Source organism: Callorhinus ursinus, unplaced genomic scaffold (assembly GCF_003265705.2).
Source record: "Callorhinus ursinus isolate GAN/ISIS: 27379988/994484 unplaced genomic scaffold, GSC_fseal_2.0 scaffold28, whole genome shotgun sequence".
NCBI lineage: Eukaryota > Metazoa > Chordata > Mammalia > Carnivora > Otariidae > Callorhinus > Callorhinus ursinus.
Window position 1 is genome coordinate 3,077,122 of NW_027397090.1, and position 27,906 is coordinate 3,105,027.

At 39.5% G+C, this 27,906-nt stretch overlaps 1 protein-coding gene across 6 annotated transcripts in view; it reads left to right on the top strand.

The window, feature by feature from the left end:
• The window catches only part of PRUNE2 (prune homolog 2 with BCH domain), a 258,870-nt gene that overhangs the window by 40,059 nt on the left and 190,905 nt on the right, over window positions 1-27,906 (top strand). For all 6 annotated transcript variants that reach the window (XM_073878052.1, XM_073878054.1, XM_073878056.1 and 3 more), the window contains exons 2-4: window positions 12,605-12,709; window positions 15,434-15,636; window positions 17,676-17,839. In XM_073878052.1, coding sequence (XP_073734153.1) covers window positions 12,605-12,709; window positions 15,434-15,636; window positions 17,676-17,839 — 472 coding nt within the window. The remainder of the gene's footprint in view (window positions 1-12,604; window positions 12,710-15,433; window positions 15,637-17,675; window positions 17,840-27,906) is intronic.

Below are 27,906 nucleotides of genomic sequence, written 5' to 3' on the forward strand. Positions count from 1 at the left end.
CCTGGGTGGCTCAGTCGGTTAAGCGTCTGCCCTAAGCTCAGGTCATGATCCCAGGGTCCTGGGATCGAGCCCCGCGTCCGGCTCCCTGCTCCGCGGGAAGCCTGCCACTCCCTCTGCTGTAAATTCCTACAACTTCTAACAAATTTAAAGAAGAGGAAAATAGCAACAAAAAACAGGGCTATAATTTAATATTAAAATGTTCATCTTCAGAGCAAATTTGAGAAGTTGTGCCATAAGCACAGCTTCCTGATCTTCTTCTTTTTTTTCTTTTCCTGATTGATAATGTGTTCCAAAGCTCCGGGGGTTGGGTGTTGCTCATCCCTGGGCAGAAGTCCTTTGTCCCAGAGACAAGGTGAGCTGCTCCAGCAGGCTTGTGTAAGGGACCCACAGGGCTGCTCTTCCGTTTCATAGAATTCCTTTAGCTCATGTTGATGCTCAGGTTCAGCTACTGGAGGAAGGGGCGGCGGACTCCCCCGTTTTCCAAAATCCTTCATAAGCATTAATGGTAATGTCACTACCCTTGATTCCTGTAAGCACCTCATTCAAGAGGTTATTTGTGATGATGGACACAATAAACCAGAGCACACCTGAGAGTAGGTGTGGACATTTACTGAGCAACCCAACAGCTTGTATCTGCACAAAGATGAACACCTTATTTTCCAGAAGGTTCTATATTCTTAGTAAAAGGCCCTGAAAATGTGTTTGGAAGGATAGGGGAAAAAACAAACAAACAAAAAACAACCAAGTAAATTGAAGAGTTCAAAGAGCATTAGACTCTTTGCTATCTTAGATCTTTTTTCCTCTGTTCTTGATATTAGTTACTATAAAAGTTTTACAGAAACATTTAGTGTATATAATGTGTGTACTAAGAGTCATCTTCAGTTTTCCCATGATATTTGGATAAGAAACATTTTGTGAAGAACACCGCCCCCTCTATATCCACCTTTGTGTCCAGAGGACACTTCTTTCCATAGGTGGGGAAAGTGGAAAATAGGGAAGCAGGTCTGATTGATTTAGTGAATCATGATTGAAATCACAATTTGAGGCTATTTCTCCACCTTACATAGATAACATCTGCCAGCCAATTACAATTCTGCCCTTCTATAGGGCTTTATGGAGCTAGTTCAGGGCCCAGAATTGGGGCTGCTAGATACACATGTGCTAATAGCAAGTCATGTTTTGACCTAGAGTTCTGTGGTATACTTGTGCACACTGCTTGAGACATTTAAAAACAAAATTATTACAACAGTTTTGTCTTCGCAATATAGATTTATTAGAATGTGGAATGGATTCACAAGTCAAGTGTTTTAAGTCTTGGGAGGAAAGGAGAAAATCTATGATGACATAGTACTTGTAAAATCCTTCGCTTTATAAAATCATTTTAAAGCATTATTTGGAAATTTATACCATGAAGTAGGTATAATGCTCTGGTGTGTGTTTGTGTGTGTGTGTGTAGACAGACAGAGAGAGAAGATCTATCCCACCACCAAATGAGTCTGTTAAGATTTAGGAAGAGAGAGGGGTGCCTCGGTGGCTCAATCATTAAGTGTCTGCCTTTGGCTCAGGTCATGATCCCAAGGTCCTGGGATCGAGTCCCGCATCAGACTCCCTCTCAGCCAGAAGCCTGCTTCTCCCTCTCCCCCTCCCCCTGTTTGTGTTCCTTCTCTTGCTGTGTCTCTCTCTGTCAAATAAATAAATAAAATTAAAAAAAAAAAAAAAGAAAAGATTTAGGGAGAGAGAGAATTACCTGTAACAAGTTGTTACTCCTAGTTTTGTTATTTTATAGGAATATAACAAACAAATGATGTAAAATTGAAAACTCTCTTCTGCCCAACTGTTATATCCAGTATGGTCATTTTCACTAACAAATGTTGGTTTGAGCATCTGGTGTGTACAGAGCACTGCCTTAGGAACTCTGGAGGTTATGAAGTTCAAGATGTTTCCAGGGCTCTCCCGGAACCATCAGTCTGATGGAACTGGACCTCTGGCATAGAGTAGCTGACCCCCAAATGCATGAGTGACTAGGAACTGAAGATTTCATATTCTCAAAACATGTATTTATTTCTAAATTCTACTCCTGTATTACTACACTAACATTTAAGGCACATTGCAAAACATATTTTTAAAAAAATCAAAGTTTAAAAGGATGAGATAAATAGGAATGTGTGTGGCTTCCTTCCTTGCTCTCAGGTCTACTGCCTCACTTTGGAAACCACTGATCCTAAGATCTCTCTTAACTTGAAACTGAAGTAAATCTAAATAATGTAACACCAGTAGTTTTCTCTGAAATTTTACTTGATCTGGAGCAACTCAAGCAATCCCTTTCAAAAAACCAACCCACATACATTCTGTAGTTGACAGAAACCACATGGTTCCTGGGAACTAATCATGGGTCTTCTTGAAAGCCCAAACCAGTTACAATATTCTTAGACTCTACTGCCAAGCTATGAATCTAAATGTCAAGGGTGGGGCTCAGAAATTTACATTTAGGTAATGTTTAGTAAGAGATCCTAGTGCATTCAGCAAGAGAGTAGTATCACCCACGAAGAAACCACATCCTGCTTTTCTTCTGAGAGGCAGGATCCAGATAGGAAGAAGCAGCCATGTGATGAAATGGGAAGAATATTGGAATACATCTTTCCAGGTTATTAGATATTGATCTGACTTACTTGTTTGGTAGTAGCTGCTTAGCTTCTACTCTATGGATATTCCATAATTTATCCAACAATTCCTTGATTGTTATGCATGAAGGTTATTTCTTATTTTGTTTTCTTTTTCTCCATTACAAATACTGCTTCAACAAGCATTCTTTGGGATTTTATTAAATATCCATATGTAGCAATGGATTTTAAATAATAATAAGGAATTAAAAAATATCCATATATATTGGTGATTTTGTTTCTATAGAATAGATCCCTAAAGAGGGAATAAAAGGTTGGATCAAAAAATTTGAACATTCTGCATTTTAATGGCTACTGTCAAATCATTCCCACTTTGGTTGTAGTATTCCTCACTGCTGCCTACAGTCTAACCAGCAGTAGATGTTAATACTCTTAATTTTTTGCCAATCTGATAGTCAAAAAAATGACATTTTCTTGTTGGTCTGATTTCCATTTTCATGACTACTAATGAGGTTGACTTTGTTTTCATTTATTCATTTCTTTTGTTAATTGCCCATTTACATCTTTTACTGATTATTCCATTGGTTTGTCTTTTTCTAAATCAATGTGTGGGAACTCTTTGTATGTTAGGAATACTGCCTTTCTAATGGCAAGAATTTACAAATATTATGCAAATATCTCCTCCTCTATTGTTTATCCTTTATTATTTTTAATACAAAATTGAACTAGCTGAATTACACATTGTATATATATTATTGAGATATAATTGATGTAAATATTGTGTAGTTTCAGGTGTATCACATAATGATTCAATATTTGAATATGTCATGAAATGATCACCGCAACAAATCTAGTTAACATCCATCATCATGCAGTCACAATTTTTTTTTCTTGTGATGAGAATTTCAGGATCTACTCTCTTAGTCTTATCTTTTTTTTGGGTGCTGTTTTGCTACCAAAATTTCACTGCATTTAAAGATACTAACTAATGATACATTTCACACTTTAGATTTAAATTGAAGTTGCATTAGCATTTGTACCTGAGGCTAATGACAAAACAGAGGAGTAAATGTACTCCAATCAAGAGCTAAGAGACCAAGACGGAGTCTGACCTGTATTATTGCAACATTTTCAGAAAGCACATTTTCCTTTTTTGAGGAAAAGATGACACAGAGTGTATCATTGTTCTTTAGTGCTCAAAATGATGATGCCATATTAAATAATGCATGCTTATTGCATCCCTAATGCAACTTACTGCTCCGCAGATGCCCAAAACCGAAGGACAAAGTAATATCTTATTGGTGTTGCCAGAGTTGAATATGTTAATAATATTTTAATAGTTTACTTGTCAATGAGAGTAGGATAAACATCCTCAAAGATATGCAGAGAAAAATCTCATATAAAGACAATAGTGTTTAGTGTCCATATGAAAAAAATGATGTAAAACCCTCATAATCATAATAAATGCAAATTCACTTTAAGTTGCTATTTCACTTGTGAACATGATAATGCTTAAACACAGAGTTGAAGCCATAAAAATCAGGTATCTCTATAGGTGAAAATGTAAATTTTTACAACCTTTCTGGTAAGCGTTAAAACACATTCTTTGACCCGGGAATGTAAAATTCAGGAGTTTATCCTGAAGAAATAACTAGGCATGAGCACAAAAATGTTATCTTCCAAATATTCCCTGCATTCTTATTTATATTATAAAAAATTAAAATAACTTAAATCTACAACAGTAGAGGATTGACTAACTATTATACTGATACTTACAAAAGAATACTATATCCACTAAATACCATAATTCCTTCATCATTCAGGTTTTCAATAGTTATTGAGCACCTACTGTATGCAAAGCAATAGGCTGGGAGCTAGGGTTACAAAAGCAAACACATGTTGCCACTGACCGTCACATTTATATTTAAGAATTTTAGAAGAATACTAAAATGTTGACAGACGTTACAAAATGTTATGTGTAATATGATCACAGTATTGCAAAAGAGAACACTTGTTAAAGTATGGAAAAAGGTTGAAAGGAGTACACAAAATGTTCATAGTGATTCCTTTGGGTCTTGAGGGTTTATTTCTTTCTGTTTCTATATTTTCCAAATGTTTTATAATGAATATATTTTCTACAGCAATTAACACTACTCTGATAGTATAGTATAACTATAAATTTGACAGCACAAATTAGCCCTCGTGACATGGGGGTAGGTTTCCATACATGTATATAAGGGCTATTCTTTTTCATTAGGTTTTTAAAACTCTTGTATTGCTTTGACAGCAATCATTTAGTAAAAGAAACTCTTCAAAGCTTTCTCTAAAGTTCAGTTATCTGCTAGGTCGTTTTGAATTCTGGAATGACTCCAACCTGGAGGTCTGTCTTAGTCTGCTCGGGCTGCCATAACAAAATAACAAAATGATACTACAGACTGGATGGCTTAAAAAATAGAAATTTTTTCCTCACAGTTCTGGAGGCTGGAAGTCCAAGATCAGGGTGCCAGCATAGTTGAGTTCTGGTGAGGGCCCTTTTCCTGGCTTGTAGCTGTCTTTTCCCTGAGAGAGAGAGAGAGAGAGAGAGAGAGAGATGGGGGAGAACAAGAGATTTCATCTTGAGGTCTCCACCCTCAAGACTTCATCTAAACTTAATTATTGCCCTAAATCCCCATCTCCAAAAAGCATCACACTGGGGATTAAGGCTTTGAAATATGAATTTTGGGGGCACACAATTCAGTCCATAGCAAGGTCCAAACCCAGTAATGGGGCACAGACACAGAAGATCAGAGGAGGTAAAGGAAAGGCTCCTGGACCTGGATGCATGCTCATATGAGTAGATGAAAAAGACTACAGTTGAGTCTGAAAAGGCAAAGGTTGAGAGATTCAGAGACCTGTAAAACCATGGAGGACAAACTGCTGGGACTGGACATCTATTTCAAATAGAAGGAAGTGGCACGTAAATGGGAAATTGAAGAGCTATCCCATCCAGTTGGTAATAAATGTATGGACACATTTCCCCCCAAAGTGGAATGTCTGGGAAATAATAATAGGTAGACAAGCTGTGTAGGGTGGTTCCTATAGGGGCTCTTTGGGAAAGGTAAAGACTTGGAGAGGGGATCATCCTTAACCTTTTATGGCTGAAGCTGTGGGGGAAAAAATAATGGTGCTGCCCCCAAAACTGTCCTTCGAGGACATTGTCAGAAAGAGAATCCTGAACGAAAATATAAAAATGAAATGCTGTAAGTAAATAACAAATCCAGCCCCCATCGTTATTATGACCCAGAAGAAGTATATAAACCATATATGAGGTCGCTTATTTTGAGAACACTCTAAGATGGGCAACAAACAGGTTGAGGAAGAATGGATTCAGCTGAGAAGGTGTCCAAGGCTCCAGCTAAAAGGAGTCTGATCCCAAAGGAACCGGGGAACCAGATGACCCACCCAAGAAAGAAGGGTCTCAGGCAATGCTTGGATTTGGCTTTTGGGTCCCCCACTGCCTACCCACTGTGGCCTCTGCGTTTGACAATACAGAAGGAGGTGCAGGTGCATAAGATCTGAGCTATTTATAGCTGAGTTTGCTCAGACTGACTCCCAGCTCCTATTTGTCCCCACAGGAGAGATAGCAGTCCAGCTTAGGAAAGAGAAGCCTGAGGGGAAAAATGGTTGGGGTCAGTTGGGAGGGTAGTGAGGGGAGAGGTTATAGGCAATGTATACTTATCTGAATTGATTCGGCTTCAGTTTTATCAGTAAGTGAGATAAATTACCTCAAAATCATTAGTCTTATCATTGAAAGCTTTTTGCCTTTTCCTAATTCCTTGGTTCATATTCCTCTAGTACGTCACCAAGTAAATTAGGACATTTATGAGAAAATTTAATATAAAATGTCTGTGTCCTGAATTTTCAGATTCTGGTAAATGTTTTTGCTTTTAGACATGACCTGAGGTACAGCTATCTGAAGAAATTAATTATGACCATTAGAATGAAGACTAGGTGGCCAGCGGGATAGAGTATCCGATTTGGTGATATCATGGAGATTTTTTTTTTTAAAAGGCACTTATGCTGATTCCAGAAATTTTATACACACATATGTGTTCATACAATTGCCACCCTTGAGCTAAAAAGAATAAAGAAGTTCTACAGTTTTGATCATGGAGCGTGGTCCATAGCAGACTATTAAGTGGAAAAAAAGGAAGTATTTAAAGAGTGGGAATAGAAGAACCCCATTTTTGTAAAGTACATGTGTTAATATATATGCATAAATTAAAAATGTGAAATAATCAATATGAACTGTTAACAGCAGTTATCTTTGTTTTGTTTATTTTAGTTGTGTCTGACTTTTTATAATTTCATGTATTTTTTTTTTCTTACTGGAAAAATAAGCAAAAATAAAGAATAAAATAGAAGGGTTTCAAATAACAGGAAAAAATCCCTGTGTTCTGGGGACCTGCGCAGAGAGATAAGCATTTCCTTCTTTGTTTTTGTTTTTTGTTTTTTTTTTTAACTTCAGTAGATGCCATGTCCTTTATTCCCTCCAGCATTTTCTCCCTCTGTGCCCCAAACTTTTAATTATGGTACTTTAGATGTTCAAGTTATGGGTTGGAGCAGCTTTGTTTCTCCCAGGATACGGCTATGAGAAAATTGATGGAGGGGCCTAGGCCTCTAGCAGGACCCTGGAAGGACCCTCTTTCCGATCGATTCTGTTTTCTGTGGGTGTATTTGAAAGTGCTTTTGCCTGACAAGTGCAATTTCTTTTAATGGGTGGTTGCATCTGAATATGTAGGCATTTTGCTGGCTTTTTTAAAAGAGATGAGTAAACTTCATTAAGAAGTCTCATTTTTGTGTCGTATAGGATTACACTTTGAAAGCATATCAAAATTGTGATCTGGAATACTGGCATGCTCGATATATTTTCTTTTATGCATTGATTAAGGAAAGATTCTGCCCATCTATTTGAAAGTATAGATGACAAAGCAGTATAATATCTATTTCTACCCATTATCAGGATTCCATTCTGTGTTGGGCTTGTGACATTAGTGATGAATCTTCTGTCTCCTCAGATTGCTTAATGCTTGGTGTGCATGTGTCACATTTAGAAAATGTATACACTAGGCAATAAATATTTGTTGAACAAGCTGGATGTAATCTCACCTCAGGGCCTTTGCCCTGGCTATTCCCCTGGACTGAGATATCCTTAGGTCCCACTTCTTCACCTCAGGTCTTTTTCAAACGTTACCTTCTCAAATGATCCTCATCCCAGTGAACCCTACCCCTCAACTTATTATCTAATTATTTGGTTCGTCATATCTCCTTGCACTCAAATGCGAGAGCCACGAGGGCTGGGATCTGTTTGGTTTACTGCTGGATAGCACAAATAGATTTTTATTAGTTGAATGACAGTAATTAATTGAATTGATAAAGCTATCACTTTCATTTGGGCATAATTTGTCTGTTTGTGAATAATTCAGACCCTAATTTGAACTGTATCGAGGGACATAGTTATTAAGATTGGACATCTTCGGGTCTATGAATATGTGGAGATGTGAAATAGGAAGGGGTCCACAGACCTGCTAGGAGAGGCACAGATCCAGAGAGTGTCACTGTGGTCAAGAGTCCCTGCTCAGTTCCAGGAACCTGGTTCACTGCTGCCCCTATGGATGGGACTATTGCCAGAGTAGACCAGGCATCGTAATGCCCCCCGTTACCATCCTTGGACACACCTGAAATCAGTCCCCAGACTTTATTGCTAGGATTTGATCCCTGTGCTTGGTCTGTTCACACTGCCAAGATCATTTGTGGTAGGAAGCTTGAAAGTGGAGCCTGCGTTCTCTGGTTGTTGACCCCAATTTGAAAAGCCAAATCCTCTACATTCCTTGAGCTCACCCACTGTTTGAGTTTACATAATTAATTTCTTGTTTTATTCCTCGAAGCAGGCAGAAGTCTTTTGGAACATGGTTGTGATAATATCTAACTTTTGCTACACTTTAATTATATCTTAGTGTTTTTTGGTAAGGTTCAGGCACTTACAAATATCCGAGACTTTTTGAGGCTGAGCCTATTAATCTTTTTTTTTTTTTAAGATTTTATTTATTTTAGAGAGAGACAGAGAGCAGGAGCAGGGGGAGGGGCAAAGGGAACGGGGAGAATACCAAGCAGACTCCATGCTGAGCACAGAGCCCAATGCGGGGCTTGATCCCAGGACTCTGAGATCATGACCTGAGCCAAAATCAGGAGCCAGGAGCCCCACTGACTGAGCCACCCAGGCGCCCCTGAGGCCCTCACTCTTAAGGCTCATTGGCAGGCACCAAAGTTACCTCTGATTGTGATGTCTCTTTTGTCTGGTCCAACATTTTCAGCCAACTTGAAATTTCTGGTCATCTTTTTGGACTGTGGCATAATCCCTGGGAGGTCTCTTTAAAATGAAAGTGTGGAATTGTTTACGGAGAGGCAGATCAGTCCCTCATAATGTGGGCACCAGCATGGCACATTTTGGTGGAGGTGGGTGGTGGGGGAAAGATAGAGTTGGAGCCTGGGTCCTGGGGCACTGACTGCAGATAGCAGACAGGAGCAAATGCCTCAAAGAGGCCACAAGTAGGAGGGAGATTGACGTGTGGGAAGAAGGGAGGTCAGACGAGACACAGGAGAGCATGAGGAGAGAGGCATGGAGCACCACAGAGAACCTCAAGATTTTGTACCAGGATCATCTTTAGTCTGATTGGTAAGATGATACATTTTTTCTCTTTAACTGGACAAGAATGAATAAATCACAGTCTTGGAAGATTCCTGAGTTCTGAGAATTGGTCCACCATGCTTTGGGTTCACAATCTTAGTTAGCTTCTTTCTTTTTTTTTTTTAAGTAATGATTGGCTTAGACTTGGAAATGAATTGACACACAAATCTTATTTCCCCCATGTCTTTCATGAAAGTTGATTATTGAGCCAACAGCTGTGCCTACAAATTGTCAAACTCAGATAAGAAAGCAGATAGGTCAGCTTTGGGGTAATTTTGATGCTATAAATGTCTGAAGCCTTGCTATATTTAGAATGCATATTTAACATTCTCTTTTCTCCCTCAACGCCCGTGCTCACTCATTTTGTAGATGCTGAAGTCATTATGGCATTGTGGAGTGGCTGGTGCAGGGCAGAGGAGAGGGCTCTCTGTACTGGGTCATGGGGTCCGGGAATGATCCTGGCCCCATCACGGACTCCACTGACCTGTATAAAGTATGGTTAATCTTCTTACTGTCTGCCTTACAAGTTCTGAAGGGAGAAATGAGGTAACGTCTACTTAGACCTTCAAGCTTCTCGGAAGGACAGCTTTCTACAGTCATAAGATTTCCTAATGCATTTGTTTGTGTTGTAATGGAGTATAATTCCATTTACCTAAATTTCTTTAGGTACCTCTAGAATATCTGACAGTCTTGCACAGGGGAAGCAGTCCGGCTTTCAGATGAGAACTGGGCCAAGACTAGAACCCCCAAGGGTACAAGTGAGCCAGCTATAAATTTATGAAGTTAAGTGAAGGAAGCTGGAAGAGGAAGAAAGGGGGTGGTGATGAAGGGGAGTGAGTTGTAATTACATTCAGAGAGTTTATATCATACTTTCAAGTCATGTTGTTTGACTAAAGATCAGTATCTCAATATATTTGAAAAAATACATGTTTATTTTAATTTAGCCATAACACATATTAGATGACTCATCTGCAATATTGATCCTGCTCTTACTCTCTGTAAGAGATAGACTCTTTAACCTCCTTCAAGATTTACTTTATTATAATAGTTTCTTGGGCCACAGCCTGGTTTAAAAACTTGTTTCTGACCCTGACATCAGTAGTTCCATACTAATAACAACTTCAGAGATTCATTTGTAAAATACCTAGTAGGTTACTAAATAATGCTTTGTCTTTGTTCAGTAGAAAAAAGATTAAGTAGCTTTTTTGGAATAGTAATGAGCAGTGTAATTTTTTATATATTTTTATATATATTTTTATATAGCCTCTTTGAGTGGTACTGCAATGGAGTAGGCTTTCTAGTCAGTCCTAAAAAGAGAAGTTAAAACAAAGGGTGCAAAGTGGGGGAGGTACACATATGTACCAGAAAGAAGTTAATTTAGATTATAGTTATCATTGGACAGCTTTGTTGTGGAACTTTCTAGAAGCAGGCCTTTCTTTGGCATTTCCAACCCAGTGTTTCACAAGGAGTTCAGCCTTCTCTAAAGGAATTTTAAGTAACTATTGAGTTAACCAGGAAAGAAAACAGTATCTCTTCTCTTGCAGAGAGGTGACTATGTACACTTTTTAATAGCAACTGATTTGTATTTTTAGAGCAATAATACTAATCATATCCCTTTGCTGGGGTGGGGGGAGGAAAAAAATGTTACCACTTTCATTTGCCAAACTATAGAATATAATGCAGAGAGAACATAACCTGTCACCCAGAATGTGGTGGGAAAAAAATAAATCATTAACCAAATTGTGTGTTGCAAGCCAAGGGCATATGAAAAAAGTCACTCCGTCTCTCAAATTAAGAACATCTTAGGGGCACCTGAGTGGCTCAGTTGGTTGGTCTAACTCTTGATTTTAGCTCAGGTCCTGGATCTCAGGGTCGTGGGGTTGAGCCCCGCGTTGGGCTCTCTGCTCAGCACGGAGTCGGCTTGAGATGCTCTCTCTCCCTCTTCCTCTGCTTCTCCTCTGACTCAGGCATGCTCTGTCTCTCTCAAAATAAATTAATAAAATCTTAAAAAGAACATCTTACCTAAGGACATGACATAGAATACAGTAGTTCTCCCTTATCCATGGTTTCGTTTTCCATGGTTTCCATTACCCGCAGTCAGCAGCGGTCTGGAAGCAGATGATCCTCCTCTGACATTGTCAGAAGGTCAGTAATAGCCTAACGCTATGTCACCGCGCCTGCGTCATTCCCCTCACTTCATCTCATCGCCTAGGCATTTTATCATCTCATATCATCACAAGAAGGGTGAGTACAGTATAATAAGATCTTTTGAGAGAGAGAGAGAGAGAGACCACATTCACATAACTTTCATTACAGTATATTGCTATAATTGTTCCATTTTATTATTAGTTATTGTTGTTAATCTCTTACTATGCCTAGCTTATAAACTTGACATAAGTATGTATGTATAGGAAAAAACAGTATATACAGGGCTCAGTATTATCAGCGGCTTTGGGCATGCACTGGGGGTCTTGGAATGTATCCCCTGCAGATAAAGGAGGACCACCACACTTAGGGATCTTCCCTTTCGACCAAAATAATCTCTTACTAAAAAATTCTGACTCGGGGACACAATTCATATCAAGTTAGACTGTAATAATCTTAATAAGACCACATTTTTGTTGGAAAAGTTCATCTAGAGGACATGACTAATGGCTGACTCATGAGCTAGACCCGGACAATTGGAGACTCCTTGTCCTCTGCCCTGTCCTTGGAATATGCACTTTGTCCACTGTTCCCACAGTGGGAGCTGTTCCAAGGACACAGCCTTCAGAGAGTAATGTGATGTTGAGACCACACATGACTGAGCCCAGTGAAGGCCCCTGTATAAATTTTTAAGCTTCTGGCAGGTGGGTGTGAAGATCTGCCTATCTTGCAGGCGCCCAAAACAAGCCTTGTAAGTAGGCTTCCTTATTTATTAAACTACCACCTACCCATCGGGTCTGCCACTTCCTTTGGTCTCTCCCTGCCCTCTGCATGTGGAGGTCATTTGCAGATGTCACCTGGGGAACCTCCCGAGGTTGTGAACCCACAATTTTCTGTTCCCGAGGACGCACTAGAATTTTAGCATTTCTGAATGTTAAACATGTTCTGCAATTTTGTGTCCTCGTATAAAACTTCATGATAAATTTATGAATTTCTGCAATTGTGTGTGAATATAGCTAAGGAATACTTTTGAAAAAAAGATTGAAAAATATCCTTTTTATCTTGATCTGTTGTGTGTTAAATTATGACGTTTTGTTTGAATTTGTTTCAGAATCGAAGCAAACGCTTGGAAAAGGTCCATGTGGTGATTGGACATAAGTCGTGTGACTTGGATTCTCTCATTTCTGCCTTCACATATGCTTACTTTCTAGACAAGGTGAGGGGAAAGAAGATTATGCTTTTTGTATTTGAATTATGATGGAACGCATATGATGGAAATGTGGAACCCACAAAAATTTTCTGGAAAAGTGAGGAACCCATTCACTTAAGTTTTCATGTTCTGGTTTATTGTTGCAGAGGATAATGTGTTATAATCTATTAAACAACTAATATTTATTGGTCACCTACTATATGTGAGGCATTGTCTAGTTATTTCTTGTCTACTTTCTTCATGAAACATTATTTCATTGAGATCAATGCTTCCAAATAAATTTTTTTTAATTTTTTTATTGTTATGTTAATCACCATATATTACATAATTTGTTTTGGTGTAGTGTTCCATGATCCATTGTTTGTTCATAACACCCAGTGCTCCATGCAGAACGTGCCCTCTTTAATACCCATCACCAGGCTAACCCATCCCCCTACCCCCCTCCCCTCTAGAAACCTCAGTTTGTTTTTCAGAGTCCATCATCTCTCCTGGTTCGTCTCCCCCTCTGACTTACTCCCCTTCATTCTTCCTCTCCTGCTATCTTCTTCTTTTTCTTTTTTCTTAAAATATGTTGCGTTATTTGTTTCAGATCTGTGATTCAACAGGAGGGTGTTATGCTGAGTGAAATAAGTCAATCAGAGAAAGACATGTATCATATGACCTCACTGATATGAGGAATTCTTAATCTCAGGAACAAACTGAGGGTTGCTGGAGTGGTGGGGGGGGGAGGGATGGGGTGGCTGGGTGATAGACATCGGGGAGGGTATGTGCTACGGTGAGCGCTGTGAATTGTGTAAGACTGTTGAATCACAGATCCAAATAAATTTTTTAAAAAAATATATATGATAGTTGTTTACTTTTATGGGAATTCAGAGAACTAACAAAAGTAGGGTCAGAATTTCTTATTTTCCTTTGTCATCCTTGTTGGTTAGTTTTACTGTTGGGAATAGAAAAATATGTGCATGAACATTACATGAAATACAGAGCATATTGGCTGGAGTTTTCAGTAGCAGAGGTATTACATGTCACATCTATATTCTGTTCTTGCCTCTTAACCCTAACAAGGGTCATTCTCAGTTTGTGATAATCTCCCTTGAGTGAGAATCTTTGTACTCTGTGAAATCTGTAACATCCCTACAGAGGTGGAAAAGACCTTTTAATAAATTGTTCTAAAATTTCAATTTCATAAAATTCATCAGCCCATGATAATGCGTCACCTCCAAGTCTAAAAAAGCACAGTATGAGTGTCTTGGTGCTATTTCCAATTTCACAGAATTTTTAATTTTCCGGAGTCTGATTTGTTTTATTCCAATTTTGTTTGGATCCTTGCCTCTGAGAGTATGCATAGCTGATCTAGAGTAATTTAAATTCACATGAAACCCAGTCTTCCAGAATGAGCTGTGGGTGGCAAGAATGGCTTAGGACAACAGCTGACAAAAATGCCAGGTAAAATATTCTGATCTCTACATACGGACTCTATATCAAATTTGTGAACTTTACGAGGGAGATTAATTGGCATAAGGAGATAAATGTGCCTATGTCAAGACATGCATATTAAACGCTTAATCCTATTAACTGGACTCTTTGACTCCTAGAAAAAAAAAATGTTGCTTTTCCCGAGAACTGAACCAGACTGGTTTTTAGATCAATAGTGGCATGGACTCTTAAGGAAATTGTAAATAACACCACCACCACCTACTGCAATGTCTTGAATGAAAATAACATGAGACCCAAGGAATGGGAAAGTAGTTGTGATAGATAAAATGGCTCTTCACTCAGCATGGGGACAAATATGGAATTACTGAAGGGTCACATACTGGAATTTGTCCTATTTCGGGGCATTCCTTTTAGTTTACCAGGCCCTGCCCCCTGACCAGAGGTCAGCGGCGGTCAGATGCAGAGGTCAGATGCAGAGGTCTGCATCTCCATTTGAATTTTTTTTTTCCCAAGAACATGGTGACTTCCTCTGAGAGTATTAACACCTAGAATAAATGCAGAGCCTTGCAACTTCCCATGTGTGACTCCATTTAAATAGTTTTCACTCTGGTAGGTAAGCCGCATTCTACAGATGGGTTAAACTGGGTTTCCAAAAGGAAAATTGCTTTCTCCAAGTCACACAGCTGAGGCTGGGGCTAGAACCTAGTTCTGATCCTAACCTCAAAATAGGTCCTGCCCCACAATATTCTCAGGCCACGTGCACTTGACTCAAGTTTCAAAATCAGGAGTTTGATACAACTCAATTAATTAAGAAAAATAACTGGCCATACATAAACTTCTAATGATTATTGCACATTATTGTATTCAGGATTAGCCTGATGAATGGCAGGCATCCCATGTAGATGGGACATATATGCCCTTCTGTGTCACCACAGTCCTCATCTGCCCTACTGCGATCATTCTAGTTTTCTGCCGATTTCATAAGGACATATGAATTTGTTTCCCCTGAAAAGGAGAGAGAGAAAGTGTGTGTGTGTGTGTGTGTTTCAATTGCGGAGGGGTTGAAATAAGATATAAAAGAGTAACAAGAGGTTAAAAAATATTAGGGGCCATTTACCTGTAGCTAATGCTCTGTTAATTGGGTTCAGGAAGAGCTGATTCTGCATGTCATGTGGGTGAGTGAAGCCAAAAGACTCTTGTTCCATTTACCATTGCCCTCAGGCTTGAAGCAAATGGAGTTATGCTCTTTCCTCCTGCTGCTGATGGTGAATCAGTCAACTCTCTTCTTCACAGGTCAGTCCACCTGGGGTTCTCTGTTTGCCAGTGCTGAACATACCAAGAACTGAATTCAGTTACTTCACCGAGACAAGGTTTATTTTAGAAGAGCTAAATATCTCTGAATCATTCCACATATTCCGAGATGAAATTAATCTGCATCAGCTCAATGATGAAGGGAAGTTATCTATAACACTTGTTGGCAGCAACGTGCTGGCCAGGTAAGGCTCTGGGGGGAGGTTTGATCCTTGAACCGAGGCTCTTATGGGGACAGTATCACCTCGTTCAGGCTTTTTGTGACTTTGGGAATTGCATTAAAGGCAGACAACATCAGAGGGAAAAGAATATTTTTTCTTCTTTTATGGCAAAATGTGGGCTATTCCAGTCCTCCCTTTTGACTTTGGCATTTCAAATATGACATCTTTGAGTGGAAAGTTATTGCAGCAGTGACCAAGATTATAATTTTGAACCATTTCAAACAGTGTATTATAGCAACACAACAGTCCTATGTACCGATTCTGTAAATATGTAATGAAAACTGAAATTAAACACTAAATAAAACTGAAAGGTTCTTAAGAAAAATATCTCAGTGGTGAAATGAAAAAGCGTATGGATCAGATGTGGAGGTCATCTGATCATTGGCTCATCCATTCATAGCATGTGAAACTGTAAGAGCAGGATGGATTTTTAAAGTGCATGGAGTTCGAATTCATTATTTTGTGGACAAGAAATCTGAACCCCACGGTTGCAAATGACTTGTCCAAGGTACCTCATGCAGTTACTAGAGTAGTTTGTATTAAACTCGGGTCTTCTGCCTCCTTCAGTAAGTACTCAGGATTTGCTAACTGGTGCAAGAATCTAAATGTACATAAAGAGAAATTAGACAAATTGTCTGCCTTCAGGGACTTATCCAACCCAACACAAATGCTCTTTTGATAAGCTCCGTGGTGCTACCGAATGAAGAGTCACCAGTGAAACACCTCTAGTTTGAGACAAGAGGTTTTTTGCACACTTAGCCAGTTTGCTAATGGTTTAGAACATTAACCAGTGGGTACTGATATAAGTACACATGAAGGAAAAACTTGTACAGTTATCTAATTTTTTTATTTAACGCCTTTTAGGAAGCATATTTAAGTATAAATACATGGTAATTCCAATCATGCAGTTCATTCATTATGAAGAGTTTTGAAAACAGTCAGCTTGTGTGGGGCTGTTTTTATCCCCATGCCGTTTGAAACATAAATTCTTTTGAATATTTATTAATCGGTTGTTGACAACTGACTGAGAGTTACTGGGAGTTTATTTGACTGATTTCAATTATCAGTGCTCAGGATGATCACCTGCTTGACTAAATTTATGTGTTAACTTTTTCAAACCAACTAATGCAAGTGATGCAAGACGCCAGAGGAATGAGCTACAAAACGTGTGTGTCAGTCAGGATCTTTGGAAGCGTTTTGTTCCCAGATAAACTGAAAAACTTAAGCTGGTGTTGGGACTGATGCTGTGAACTCCAGCTTTAGGACTGTTTGTGAAACAGAATGCTTTCCAAAAAGAAATTGAGATCTTTATTTCCTCCGTTGCCACTCATTTGTTTCTGGCAGACGGAAGGACCAACGTCGGTCTTATTCACATCTTTCTTTCTGCCTTTGATAAAGCCAACATATAAAGGAGGGTGGTGGAAGTAAATCAGCCCGTAGTAGCTTTTCTCCAGCCCTGAGACTGCAGGTGCAAGTTCTGGAACCAGATTATCAGAGTTTAAACACAAGCTAGCCTGCTTACAAGCTTTGTGACCTTGGACAAATTTCTTAACCTCTTTGTGCCTCCGTTTCCCCATTTTTAAAATAGGAGTTTTACTAGAACCCATTCCGTAGGGTCATTTTATAGTCTAAGACGTGGTGATATTCTGTCTGGCCTGATAATAGTGTCTGGCCTGTAATGGAAGCTTAGTAAATATTAGCTATTACTAATTATTGTTGTTATTATTATTATTATTATTATTATTACTTTCCAATAGCAAAACAAGAGATAGAAGTGCTGAGGTGTGAGGGGCCACCTGCTAAGACCCTTGGGGAGTGAATTCACTGAAATGGAGTATGAAGGCACATAGAATAAGGGTCCTCTCTTCTGCATCATGTGAGCTTACTCAGATTTTTAGCTGTTGAGCGGAAGTCATTTGTGCGGGAATGGAGATTAAATACTTCCAGAAAGTAAGAAAATAAGCCGTATCTCTTTGTCTTCCTCTCCTCCATTTGCTTTACAGTGAGGACAAAACCTTAGAATCAGCGGTTGTCAAAGTCATTAATCCAGTGGAGCAGAGCGATGGCGGCCTTGAGTTTCGAGAGTCTTCCTCTTCCCTTGTGGTGAAAGAGATTCTCCAGGAGGCTCCTGAACTCATCACCGAGCAGCTGGCTCATCTCCTCAGAGGTGAGAGATGGCTCTTTCTATTAAATACTGGAAGGCTTAATGGAGTGTTTCTCGACTTGCTCATGCAGAATGAGTGTGATCCATTCTTGGGTTAACAACCCCTTTAAAGACCGCAGGAAGCTTCATCAGAGAAGCAGGGAGTAAAGAGTTTGTTAAAGAGTAGCATTATACTACATATTAAAAATGTGCATTTAAAAATAGGCATGAAGGATCTTTGCTGTTTCACTAGACAGGAGTTTTAAATGGAACTGCTGCACCTCTGTTGGGGAGCCCACCACCTCTGTGGGCTCCTCTGGCCAGCCAGCAGCTTCCAGAGGTGATTCTTGCCCCATAGCAGTGCAACTCAGGGCCAGAATCCACATCCTCATATTGAAATAGCACCTAATATTTATATATGCTTGGTTTGTGGACTACTGCTTGGATGGCAAAATAAACACCTTTCACGTTGGTAATTTGATGTTGGGTCTTTTACAGTCACCTTGTCACCTCGTTAACACCTATCTTGTAGCATTTCCCATCCTAATTCAGCCCTGTGTTCCCAGCACATCATCATCGATTACCCTTTGAATATTTTTCATCTCCGTCCGTGGAGCCCACACCACTTCCAAAAGGGCTTTCTAACCTGGCTTCCTAACCTTGTTAGTTGACTTTGGTGGCACAAAATTACCCCAAAAATTCAGTATTGTCTCTCATAGGACAGCTTTGGGTATTGTATAAAGCTTTTTTTTTTTTCTTTCTTTCAGTAATCCATCTTGAACATGATAGACGTAGATTTTTCTCAGAAGTATTTAGCCCAAGAAAATGAAAAACAGTGATTAACAGACTGAAAAAATTTTTTTAAAAAGGAAGGAGATGACCAAGAGAATGTTGACACCACTCTTTTGAGGACGCTTTCCTTCACTTCCTGTCTCTTCCACAATGTGGAGAGGAAAATGTCCAAAAGTTATGTAGTTCCTGCGACTATTTTAGAGCTAATGGCCCCAGTAAACCTGTTTTAAATTTTTTCTGGCAATGGACATCTATAAAAATGCTCTGTGGGAAACTGTGCCCTCAACCAAACCAAGTAAATACGATCATTTATCTCTGTGACAGAGCAGAAGGAAAATAAAGGTAATTGGGGATCCCAGCCAAGAGGGAAGTTGTTTGACAATGCAAATGTGCAGTGCAGGCAAACGCTAGAGAGCATTTTGTTTAAGTTTCTTGCAAACTAAGAAGCTTGGTTTATTGTTCAAAAAATATTTTTATTTAACAGGAAAAAAAGGTAGTCAGTCCACCAAACGCTCATCATCCTGTTTTTCTGTAGATCGTTAAATCAGATCAAACTGTGATACATCAGTACAAAGGAACGATTTTGCTGTCAATGATGATAGTAATGATGATACTCAGATTTGGGGAGTTAGAAGGGAGGCAGACCCTGTTATAAGTGATGTTGGTTTTCGTTAGCAGAGCTACCAAGAATCCGAGGTACGGTAAAGGGCCTTGGTTTTTCTTATCATTGGAGGTTTTTCTTAAGGTTGGGCTTGAAGGGCCTCCTGTAGGAACCTGGCAGAGTAGGGACGTCCTTCATTGTTGCCTGGACATTGGGGTATAAGAAGACGAAGTGCCTCTATGTGCAAAGACTGCAGATATAGGTACTGTCATGAGAGAGAGAGTCCAGAGTCACTAATCCTGGAAGGTGGCCTACTCTAGTGGAAAGAAGGCTCTGGAGACCCTTGACCAAAGTACGCATGTGTGCATGCCTATGTGTGTGTCCATTTGTGGAGGGGCCACGGAACATCACTGAGCAGTTGTGCCAAGACGGACCTAAAGGATGGGGATCCAAGAAGTTTGACTTTATTTTTAAGGTTTTATTTATTTATTTGTCAGAGAGAGAGCACAAGCGGTGGGGGGGGGGGGGCAGGCAGAGCGAGAAGGAGGTTCCCCGTTGACCAAGGAGCCTGAGGCAGGACTCGATCCCAGGAGCCTGGGATCATGACCTGAGCCTAAGGCAGACGCCTAACTGACCGAGCCACACAGGTGTCCTAAGAAGTTTGACTTTAAAGAGGAAACTCATTGTTCAGAGTAAGAAGGGCGGCAGGACAGTTTTTAAAAGTTCCTACATCGGGACACCCTCATGGCTCAGTCGGTTAAGCATCTGCCTTCGGCTCAGGCCATGATCCCAGGCTCCTGGGATCAAGCCCCGTGTCAGGTTCCTTGCTCAGTGGGGAGTCTGCTTCTCCCTCCTCTGCCTCTGCCCCCTCCCCCCCTTGCTCTCTCTCAGATAAATAAATAAAATCTGAAAAAATAAATGAATGCTCTCTCTCAGATAAATAAATAAAATCTGAAAAAATAAATGAATAGAAGTTCCTAGATCTTTAGTGGGTATCAGAAAGGAATCAAGTCGAATTTTGCGATATTCACTAAACTCAATGTTAGATTTCATAGTTTTCCAATCACGTATTAACACCAAACCAAATGGGAGGTTTTCGATGTGCCTGTAAATAATTTTAGCGTTCTTTATTTTCATAACATGGATAGTTCTCTGTCCAAAGAGTTTTCTCTATAAACAGCTATGTTATTTTGTATTTGGGGGTGCTCAACATAATCATTAATTTGACACACGTTTCTAGAACGCATTTATGCATTTTTCTAGGTCTTGAAGGAAAGTAAAATTTCTATGCACACCTTTGCCTCAAAGAATTTTGAAAAATGTCTGTTTCCAGATGTCGTGAGACTAAATATTGATGATTGAGACTTGGAAGAGTCTTTGAAAGGATCCTAATTAGACCTTTTTGGGGGATCTATTATTATGAACTTCATACCAAAAAACCTGAATTTACTGTGAACACAGGACTTAATCAATTTGATTTTTCTTTGCCTTTCATTCCTGAGGTCATATCCTAGAACACATCATGCTGAGGCACACTGGTGTGCTGTAAATGGATTTCAAGTGGGCCATGGATCCCCTCAGTCCCTGGAGAGGACCCTCAGTATGCCTTTTAGCCCACTATGCTGGGGGAAAAGAATGCTAATTTTCGGAGCGTTCCTTAATGTGCGAGAGTTTGGGTCTACTCTTCCTTAGTCTTGATTAACTCCTTCTCCTCTGTTCAACTTCTAAGCATTGCGGTGCTGTCAAACTTCATCCTGGGACATTTTTTTTTCATGTACACTATTTTTTAAAGCTTGCTATTTAAATTCCAGGCAGTTAACATACAGTGTAATATTAGTTTCAGGTGTACAGTAGAGTGATTCAACATTTCCATACATCACCCAGTGCTCCTCACGACAGGTGCCCTGCTTAATCCCCATCCCTATTTCCCCCTCCCCCAGCCCCTCCCTTCTGGTAACCATCAGTTTGTTCCCTGAGTCTGTTTCTTGTCTATACCCTATCCGTAAGTGGCCTCATTTCATTCTGAGATTTTAGATCTCTCTTTAGCATATCCCAGGTTCATCTGCAGTGTCCATGTGACATCTTCACATGCATGTCTAACTAACACCACCACCTTACCGTGGCTGAAATGGACCCCTGTAGTTCCCTGCACCTCCAAACCTGCTTTATCTCAGCTTCCCCAGGTCAGTAGAAGGCACTGCCAATCACTACCCTTTACTCCAGCCACAATCTAAGATCGTTGATTCTTTCAATTTCCTTTCCTCCCACATTGATCCGTCAGCCCGTCCTGCTGACTCTCCATCTACAACGTAATTTGAACCCATCCTCTCTCCTGTGATCACCAGCAGTGATGCTGTTGAAGCTGCCATTCTGTCTCTCTTCCACTAAAGCAATGGCCGCCTTGAGTGTTGCCCTCTTCCCTCCATAAAACCTATTGTTTGTGAAATAGTCAGATTGGCCTTTTAAAAGTGTAAACCCGTTGTGTCAATCTCCTGCTTAAAATCCATTGCACTCAAAATCCAGGCACCCTCCCCCAGACCCCAGTCTACAATATGACTTCTCCCCTGCCTGCCCTGACATCATGTCATGGGTTCCACCCTGTCCTTTCCCTTCGAGTGTTCCAGGGTCAGGGGCCCTTCAGTCTTTCAAATAGGCCAAACTCTTTCCACTCGTGAGGATCTACATAAGCTGTCCCTTCCTTCTGGAATTCGTATTTCTGTCTACTTATCTTTCTGCCTGTCACGACTTTCTTCCTCCCTTTTGCTCCTTCACTCCAGAGTGCAAGCTTCGGCAGAAAGCAGACCTTCTCTGTTTTGTTCGCTGCCCCAATGATGTGTCTCTGGCGCCTGGAACAGTGCCTGCCACATAGGAGACCCTCAATAAATACAGTCATAAAATGGATTATGCATGATTGTGTATATACTTTCTATTTTTATGACTGTACTGATTTAGTTAGTTCTGTGAAATGAGATTATCCATTTCATTCCTGCCCATCCAACATTCTTAATGTCCAGAATTCGGACATTGTGCTTTGCAATAATAAACCCTCTTCTTATTTTTATTTTTTGAGCTTTTAGAAATCCTAGTAGAATTTGTTCTGTTATTCTGCAAGTCTTTGTTTTTATTTTCATCTTTTTGTTGTGTATATATATATATATACACACACACACACATATATAATTGTATATGTAATTTTTAAAAAGATTTTATTTATTTGAGAGAGAGAGAGAAGGAGCTCAAGTGAGAGAGAGCACGAGGAGGGGGAGGCGGAAGGGGAGAGGGAGAAGCAGACTCCCTGCTGAGCAGGGAGCCCAACGCGGGGCTCGATCCTGGGACTCCAGGATCATCACCTGAGCCGAAGGCAGATACTTAACCAAGTGAACCACACAGGTGCCCCTGTATATATAATTTTAAGCCTTTCATGGAGTATAATACACATACAGAAAAGAAGACAAAACGTAAATATAAAGCTCAGTGAATTATCACAAAAGGAACATCCTTTTAACAATTACCCAGGTAAAGAAATAGAACGAGAAGACCTACTCATTTTCTCCTTAACTAAAGGTAACCAGTTTAATTTTTATGGCACACACTTTATTGCTTTCCTTTATAGTTTTACTACCCCGTATGTACCCCTTAATACCATGGATTGGTTTTGCCTGTTTTGCATATTATATAAATGGAATCATATAGTTATACTCTCATTTTATTAGAAGTCTGCATTTATATTAAATATAGTACTGGGGCACCTGAGTGGCTCAGTTGGTTGAGCATCCGACTCTTGATATCAGCTGGGGTCATGATCTTGGGATTGTGAGATTGAACCCCGTGATGGGCTCTGTGCTTAACGTGGAGTCTGCTTGAGATTCTCTCTCTCTCTCTCTCTGCCCCCCCCATGCACACATGCTCTCTCTCTAAATAAATAAATACAGTCTTTAAATAAATGAGTATCTATTTGCATAAGTCAATCATCTGTCATTTATCTGTTTATTATTTGTGTCCTTCCTTCTCGCAGAGTATTTGATGTGGTTTACAAAAATGCATGCAAATATAACAAAACGGGGAAAAAAGTCAGAGTCTGGAAAAACAAAAATGTGTCAAGAAAGGAATAAGATCAAGAGAGAATAAAAATATTGAAGGAGTAAAAATAGTATTCAGTCCAAAATGTGACATGTGAGGCTCCTGGAGCCACTGGAAAAAAATAGAAAGCAAATTAACTGTCATATTTATATCATTACTAAAACAAATACATAGACCACCAGTTCCTCATTTAAAAAAAATCTAAGTAGTTTTCCCTTGCATCAGTCTTCTGGATAATACCCCTAATAATGTCATAGTTCTACTCCAACCCATGTAGTAAGTTTGTACAGGAACTGAGCGTAATGTGTCAGATACTTCCCAATCCCCAGTCCATCAGTGCAGGGGTGTTGTTTTAATCAACTTCACTGTTGGTCTAGTAACCTGATTTTTCTGTTCTAAATTTCTTTTCTCTACACATTGCTATTTTTCTCTCAATACAGGACATAAATCTTTAAATTCAATCATATTAGAATCTTTTGTAGTCTTATACTGAAAGCTGTAGATATCTATCACAGTGTTTGCCTGGTGAGAGAAGATCAAATTCAAATATTGAGGTAGAACCTGGGTATTATGGATGTTGTTAAAAGATCATTTATATATACCAATTAGAAGTAGGCATTGTGTTGCCAGGGTAGAAATAACCTGCTGTGTTTCTCTAATAATTTCCCTTGTCCCTGTACCCTCTGGGTAAATGTCAACAGGTGACTCACTCATGGCCAATGTGTGTTCAGACTGTGCAGGAGATTTAATGAAGTCGACATAATTTGCATTTCCTTCGATTAATATGTCTTACAAAAGCTAGGTCTTGCTGTGGTCTTTTAATAAGACATACTTCAAACTCGGAAATTCCAAGATCCAGATCATTAGCATCACATTCATCTGTAAAGACACAGACTTACTTCCATAGATTACTTTCTAATTATTTGTCTACGAAGTTATTTGTCTAAGAAGAGAATGTGTTCGTTCGGACGGGATGGTAAACGACCCTGAGTTTCGGAAATGTCTTTTTATTTCTCTCCCCTCCCCCACGTCTGTTTTTGCTGTCCTGGTCCTTTTTTCTTTACTTTCTTTCTCCTCTTCTGCCTCTCCTTTTCATCTTTTCCTGCTCTTCTTTTCTTTTTTTCCCCTTCCTACTCTCTGCTTCTGCGATCCTTTTGTTATTTTCAGACAAGCTGCGACCTGCACCTATTTAAAAGTCACCCTGGACAGTCAGAGTGGCCTAAAGTTGGTGTTTGGTTTTTGCCCCGAGTTTTTGCCAAAAGCAAACGATTATGAACCCGCCGGAATCCTCAACCTGTGTTCTTTAATTTCCCCAGAGGTGTGCACTGGAGGACGATCGCCAAATTTAAGGTCCTTTAAATTGCTGAATCATCACATTTGGGATTTGTGTGCGGGCGCGCGTGTGTATTGGTGTGCGGGCGCGCGTGTGTATTGGTGTGCGGGCGCGCGTGTGTATTGGTGTGCGGGCGCGCGTGTGTGCGTTATGTTTCTGGAAACCAACTGACGTGAGGAGATCGCAGCCGCTGATTACCAGTCGGGTTTCCATTAAAACCACACTTCCCCCCCCCGAAAGGCCTGTCACATTTATTTGTATAAGGCCTTCACAGAGCCACAATATGAATAGGGAAACAAATAATGGCAATTGTCCATGCTTAGGACGTAGAAAAACTCTGCCCTAGGTTCTTAAGAAACACACGCTCTCCTTTCTATTGGCAGCTCCATTTAAACTTTAATAAAGAATAGTTGCTTGCTATTTTAGTAGCCTGGATTAACAGCTTCAGAAAAGATCCTTTTAAGGAGGTCAAATGGGAAAGGAGTGGTGCCAGATTTTTTTCTTTTTTTTTTTTTCTTTCCCCTCTCCTGCCCAAAGAGGGAATCATCCTCTCGCAGTGAATCATGTCTCCCGAAAAGGTGACAAAGTCCAAAGGGGATTTCATCCATCCTGTTTTGCTGAGGAAGAGGGAAGCTCTGTGTTGGGGGTAAAGGAAAGAGATTACTCACTTATTTATTTAATTTTTTGCTGGATAATAAAATCAGAACAATTTCTCAACCTCGGAGTTCTTATGCCACGCCAAGATAAGCCTTATTCTTAAATTCAGATGTTTTAAATTTATAAGATTATTAAGCACTTGAGTAATATGCTTTTTTAATCCCTTTTCAGGCAAAAATGTGAGCTGTGGTAGTTTCCATCTTTCCTTCTCCTTCCTTCTCCTCCCCCCCCACCCCGCCCATTCTTCTTTTATTTATTTATCTTTTGTTTCAGTATGAAAAAAAAAAATCATTCCCAAGTGAAATAAGAAAAGAGGTTTAAATCCCTTCTTTTCTGCTAAGAATTTATCATGCAGAATATGCCTTTACTGTGGTGAATGTTTTCCCCAAACAACCTCTGACGTCATTAGATCATGTTTTAATATTAATGTACTACAATTGCTTTTGGCAAGAGGTCCTTCACTTTGCCATTCTTTTGAACAAAGAACATTGTGGTTGATTTCTTTCTAATGGCATGAAATATTTGTTACAGTTTTATTATAATTGCTTTCGTTGTTGCTTCTTGGTAACCCCCCCCTGGCCTGCGGATAGCCTGGACGCTGTTGGGTGCATGTGTGTGGATTTAAATATTTTTGTAGTTCTGCAGAATTTGCTGGAAGTTAAATCAACTCTGACTCCAAAAACAGGTTTGATTTTGCCAAGAGGTGCCTTTGGCTGCTCTACATCCTGATATTGATATTTAACTAAGTATATAGCTAAATGAGTCTTTAATGTGAAGTAGAAAATTTGGGCCATAGCCATTCTTTTGCAGTAAAAACAACTGGGAGTGTGGTGAGCATGTTTCTGAGTTATTTTTTCCCACTTACATCAGTACATCATCTTCTTTCGAATTGTCAAGTCACCATCATAAATCAGTGTTGGAAGTCTCTTTCATTGAATTATTCTGTAAGACTGTTTAGTGCAATGTCTGTTAGATTAATTTCTGAATACTGCTTTTCTATTTTATGTATTTTAAAATTAAGATCCCCAAATCAAAGAAACTGGATTCTTGGTTTGACTAGAAGCCAGGCACACTTTTGTGAAATTTATTCCTAAGGATCTCACATTCTGATGCTATTACAGGGTTTTTTTTTTAATTTTTAAATTCAATTTTCTAATTGTGATTGTTTATAAAAATACAGATTTTGTATTATTATTAAACATATCAAGCACCCTTGCTAAATTTACTCACGATGTTAAGCTCATTTATAGGTTCTTTAAAAAAAAAAGATTTTATTTGAGAAAGAGTGAAGGAGAGAGAGAGAGAGAGAGAGAGAGAGAGAGGGCACAGAGGGGGAGGGAGAAGCAGACTCCCCACAGAGCCAAGAGCCCGATGCGGGGCTCGATCCCAGGACCCTAAGATCATGACCTGAGCTGAAGGCAGATGCTTAACTGACTGAGCCACCCAGGCGCCCCTCATGTATAGGTTCTTTTGAGTTTTTATATACACAAACATATCATCTATGAGAAAAGACAGGTTTATTTATTTATTTTTTTTGAAGATTTTATTTATTTATTTGTTAGAGAGAGAGAGAGAGAGCACAGGCACGGGGAGGGGCAGGCAGAGGGAGAGGGAGCATCTTGAACATAGCATAACCTTGGTACCAGTACCCAATAGGGACATCGCAAGAAAAAAAGAATTAAAGGCATCTCTTTCATAAACATAGCAAAAAAAGCCTTTAAAAACTAGTCCCAAAGCAAATTAGCAATATATTATACATTATTATATAGTCACCAAGTAGGGATTTCTTAGAAATTCAAAGGCAAACTAACATTCAAAAATCAATCAATATAATTCACCATATTAATAGAAGAAAAAAATCATATGATCACCTCAGGAGATGTCAAGTAGTAAAACTACTTCATAAAATCCAAGATTGAAATCTCAGCCAAGTGGAAATAGAGCACAACTGCCTTAATTTGCTGAAGGGCATTTATGAAAACCAAATAAAGAAAGCAAACCTTGTATTGAACTGTGAAGTATTGACAGCCTTCCACCTCAAATCAGGAATGACACAGAGATGCCCACTATTACTATTTCTATTCAACACTGCACTGTGAACCCCGGCCAGAGCAACAAGGCAAGAAGGTATAAGGAAAGGAAAAGAAGATATAAAAACTGCCTTTTGAGGCGCCTCGGTGGCTCAGTCGGTTAAGCGTCTGCCTTTGGCTCGGGTCATGATCCCAGGGTCCTGCTCAGCGGGGAGCCTGCTTCTCCCCCTCCTCTCTGCTTGTGCTCTCTCTCGCTATCTCTGTCTCACTCTCTCAAATAAATAAGTAAAGTCTTAAAAAAACAAAAATAATAATTAAAAAAAAGATTATGCTAGGTTCAGAAAATAAGTTGGGAAGTGTTCTCTCTATTCTTTGAAAGAATTTGTGTAAAAATTTGTATATCTCTTAAAAATTTGAAACTATGGATATTAAGTTTAATGGATTCATTTTTTAAATTTGTTTTTTTATTAAATAAATTCAACTCCCAATGTGGGGTGTCAAACTCACGACCCTGAGATCAAGAGTTATGTGCTCTCCTGACTGAGCCAGCCAGATTTTAAATTTCTTTCCTGCCAATTTTGGCAAGTTCAGTTTTTTT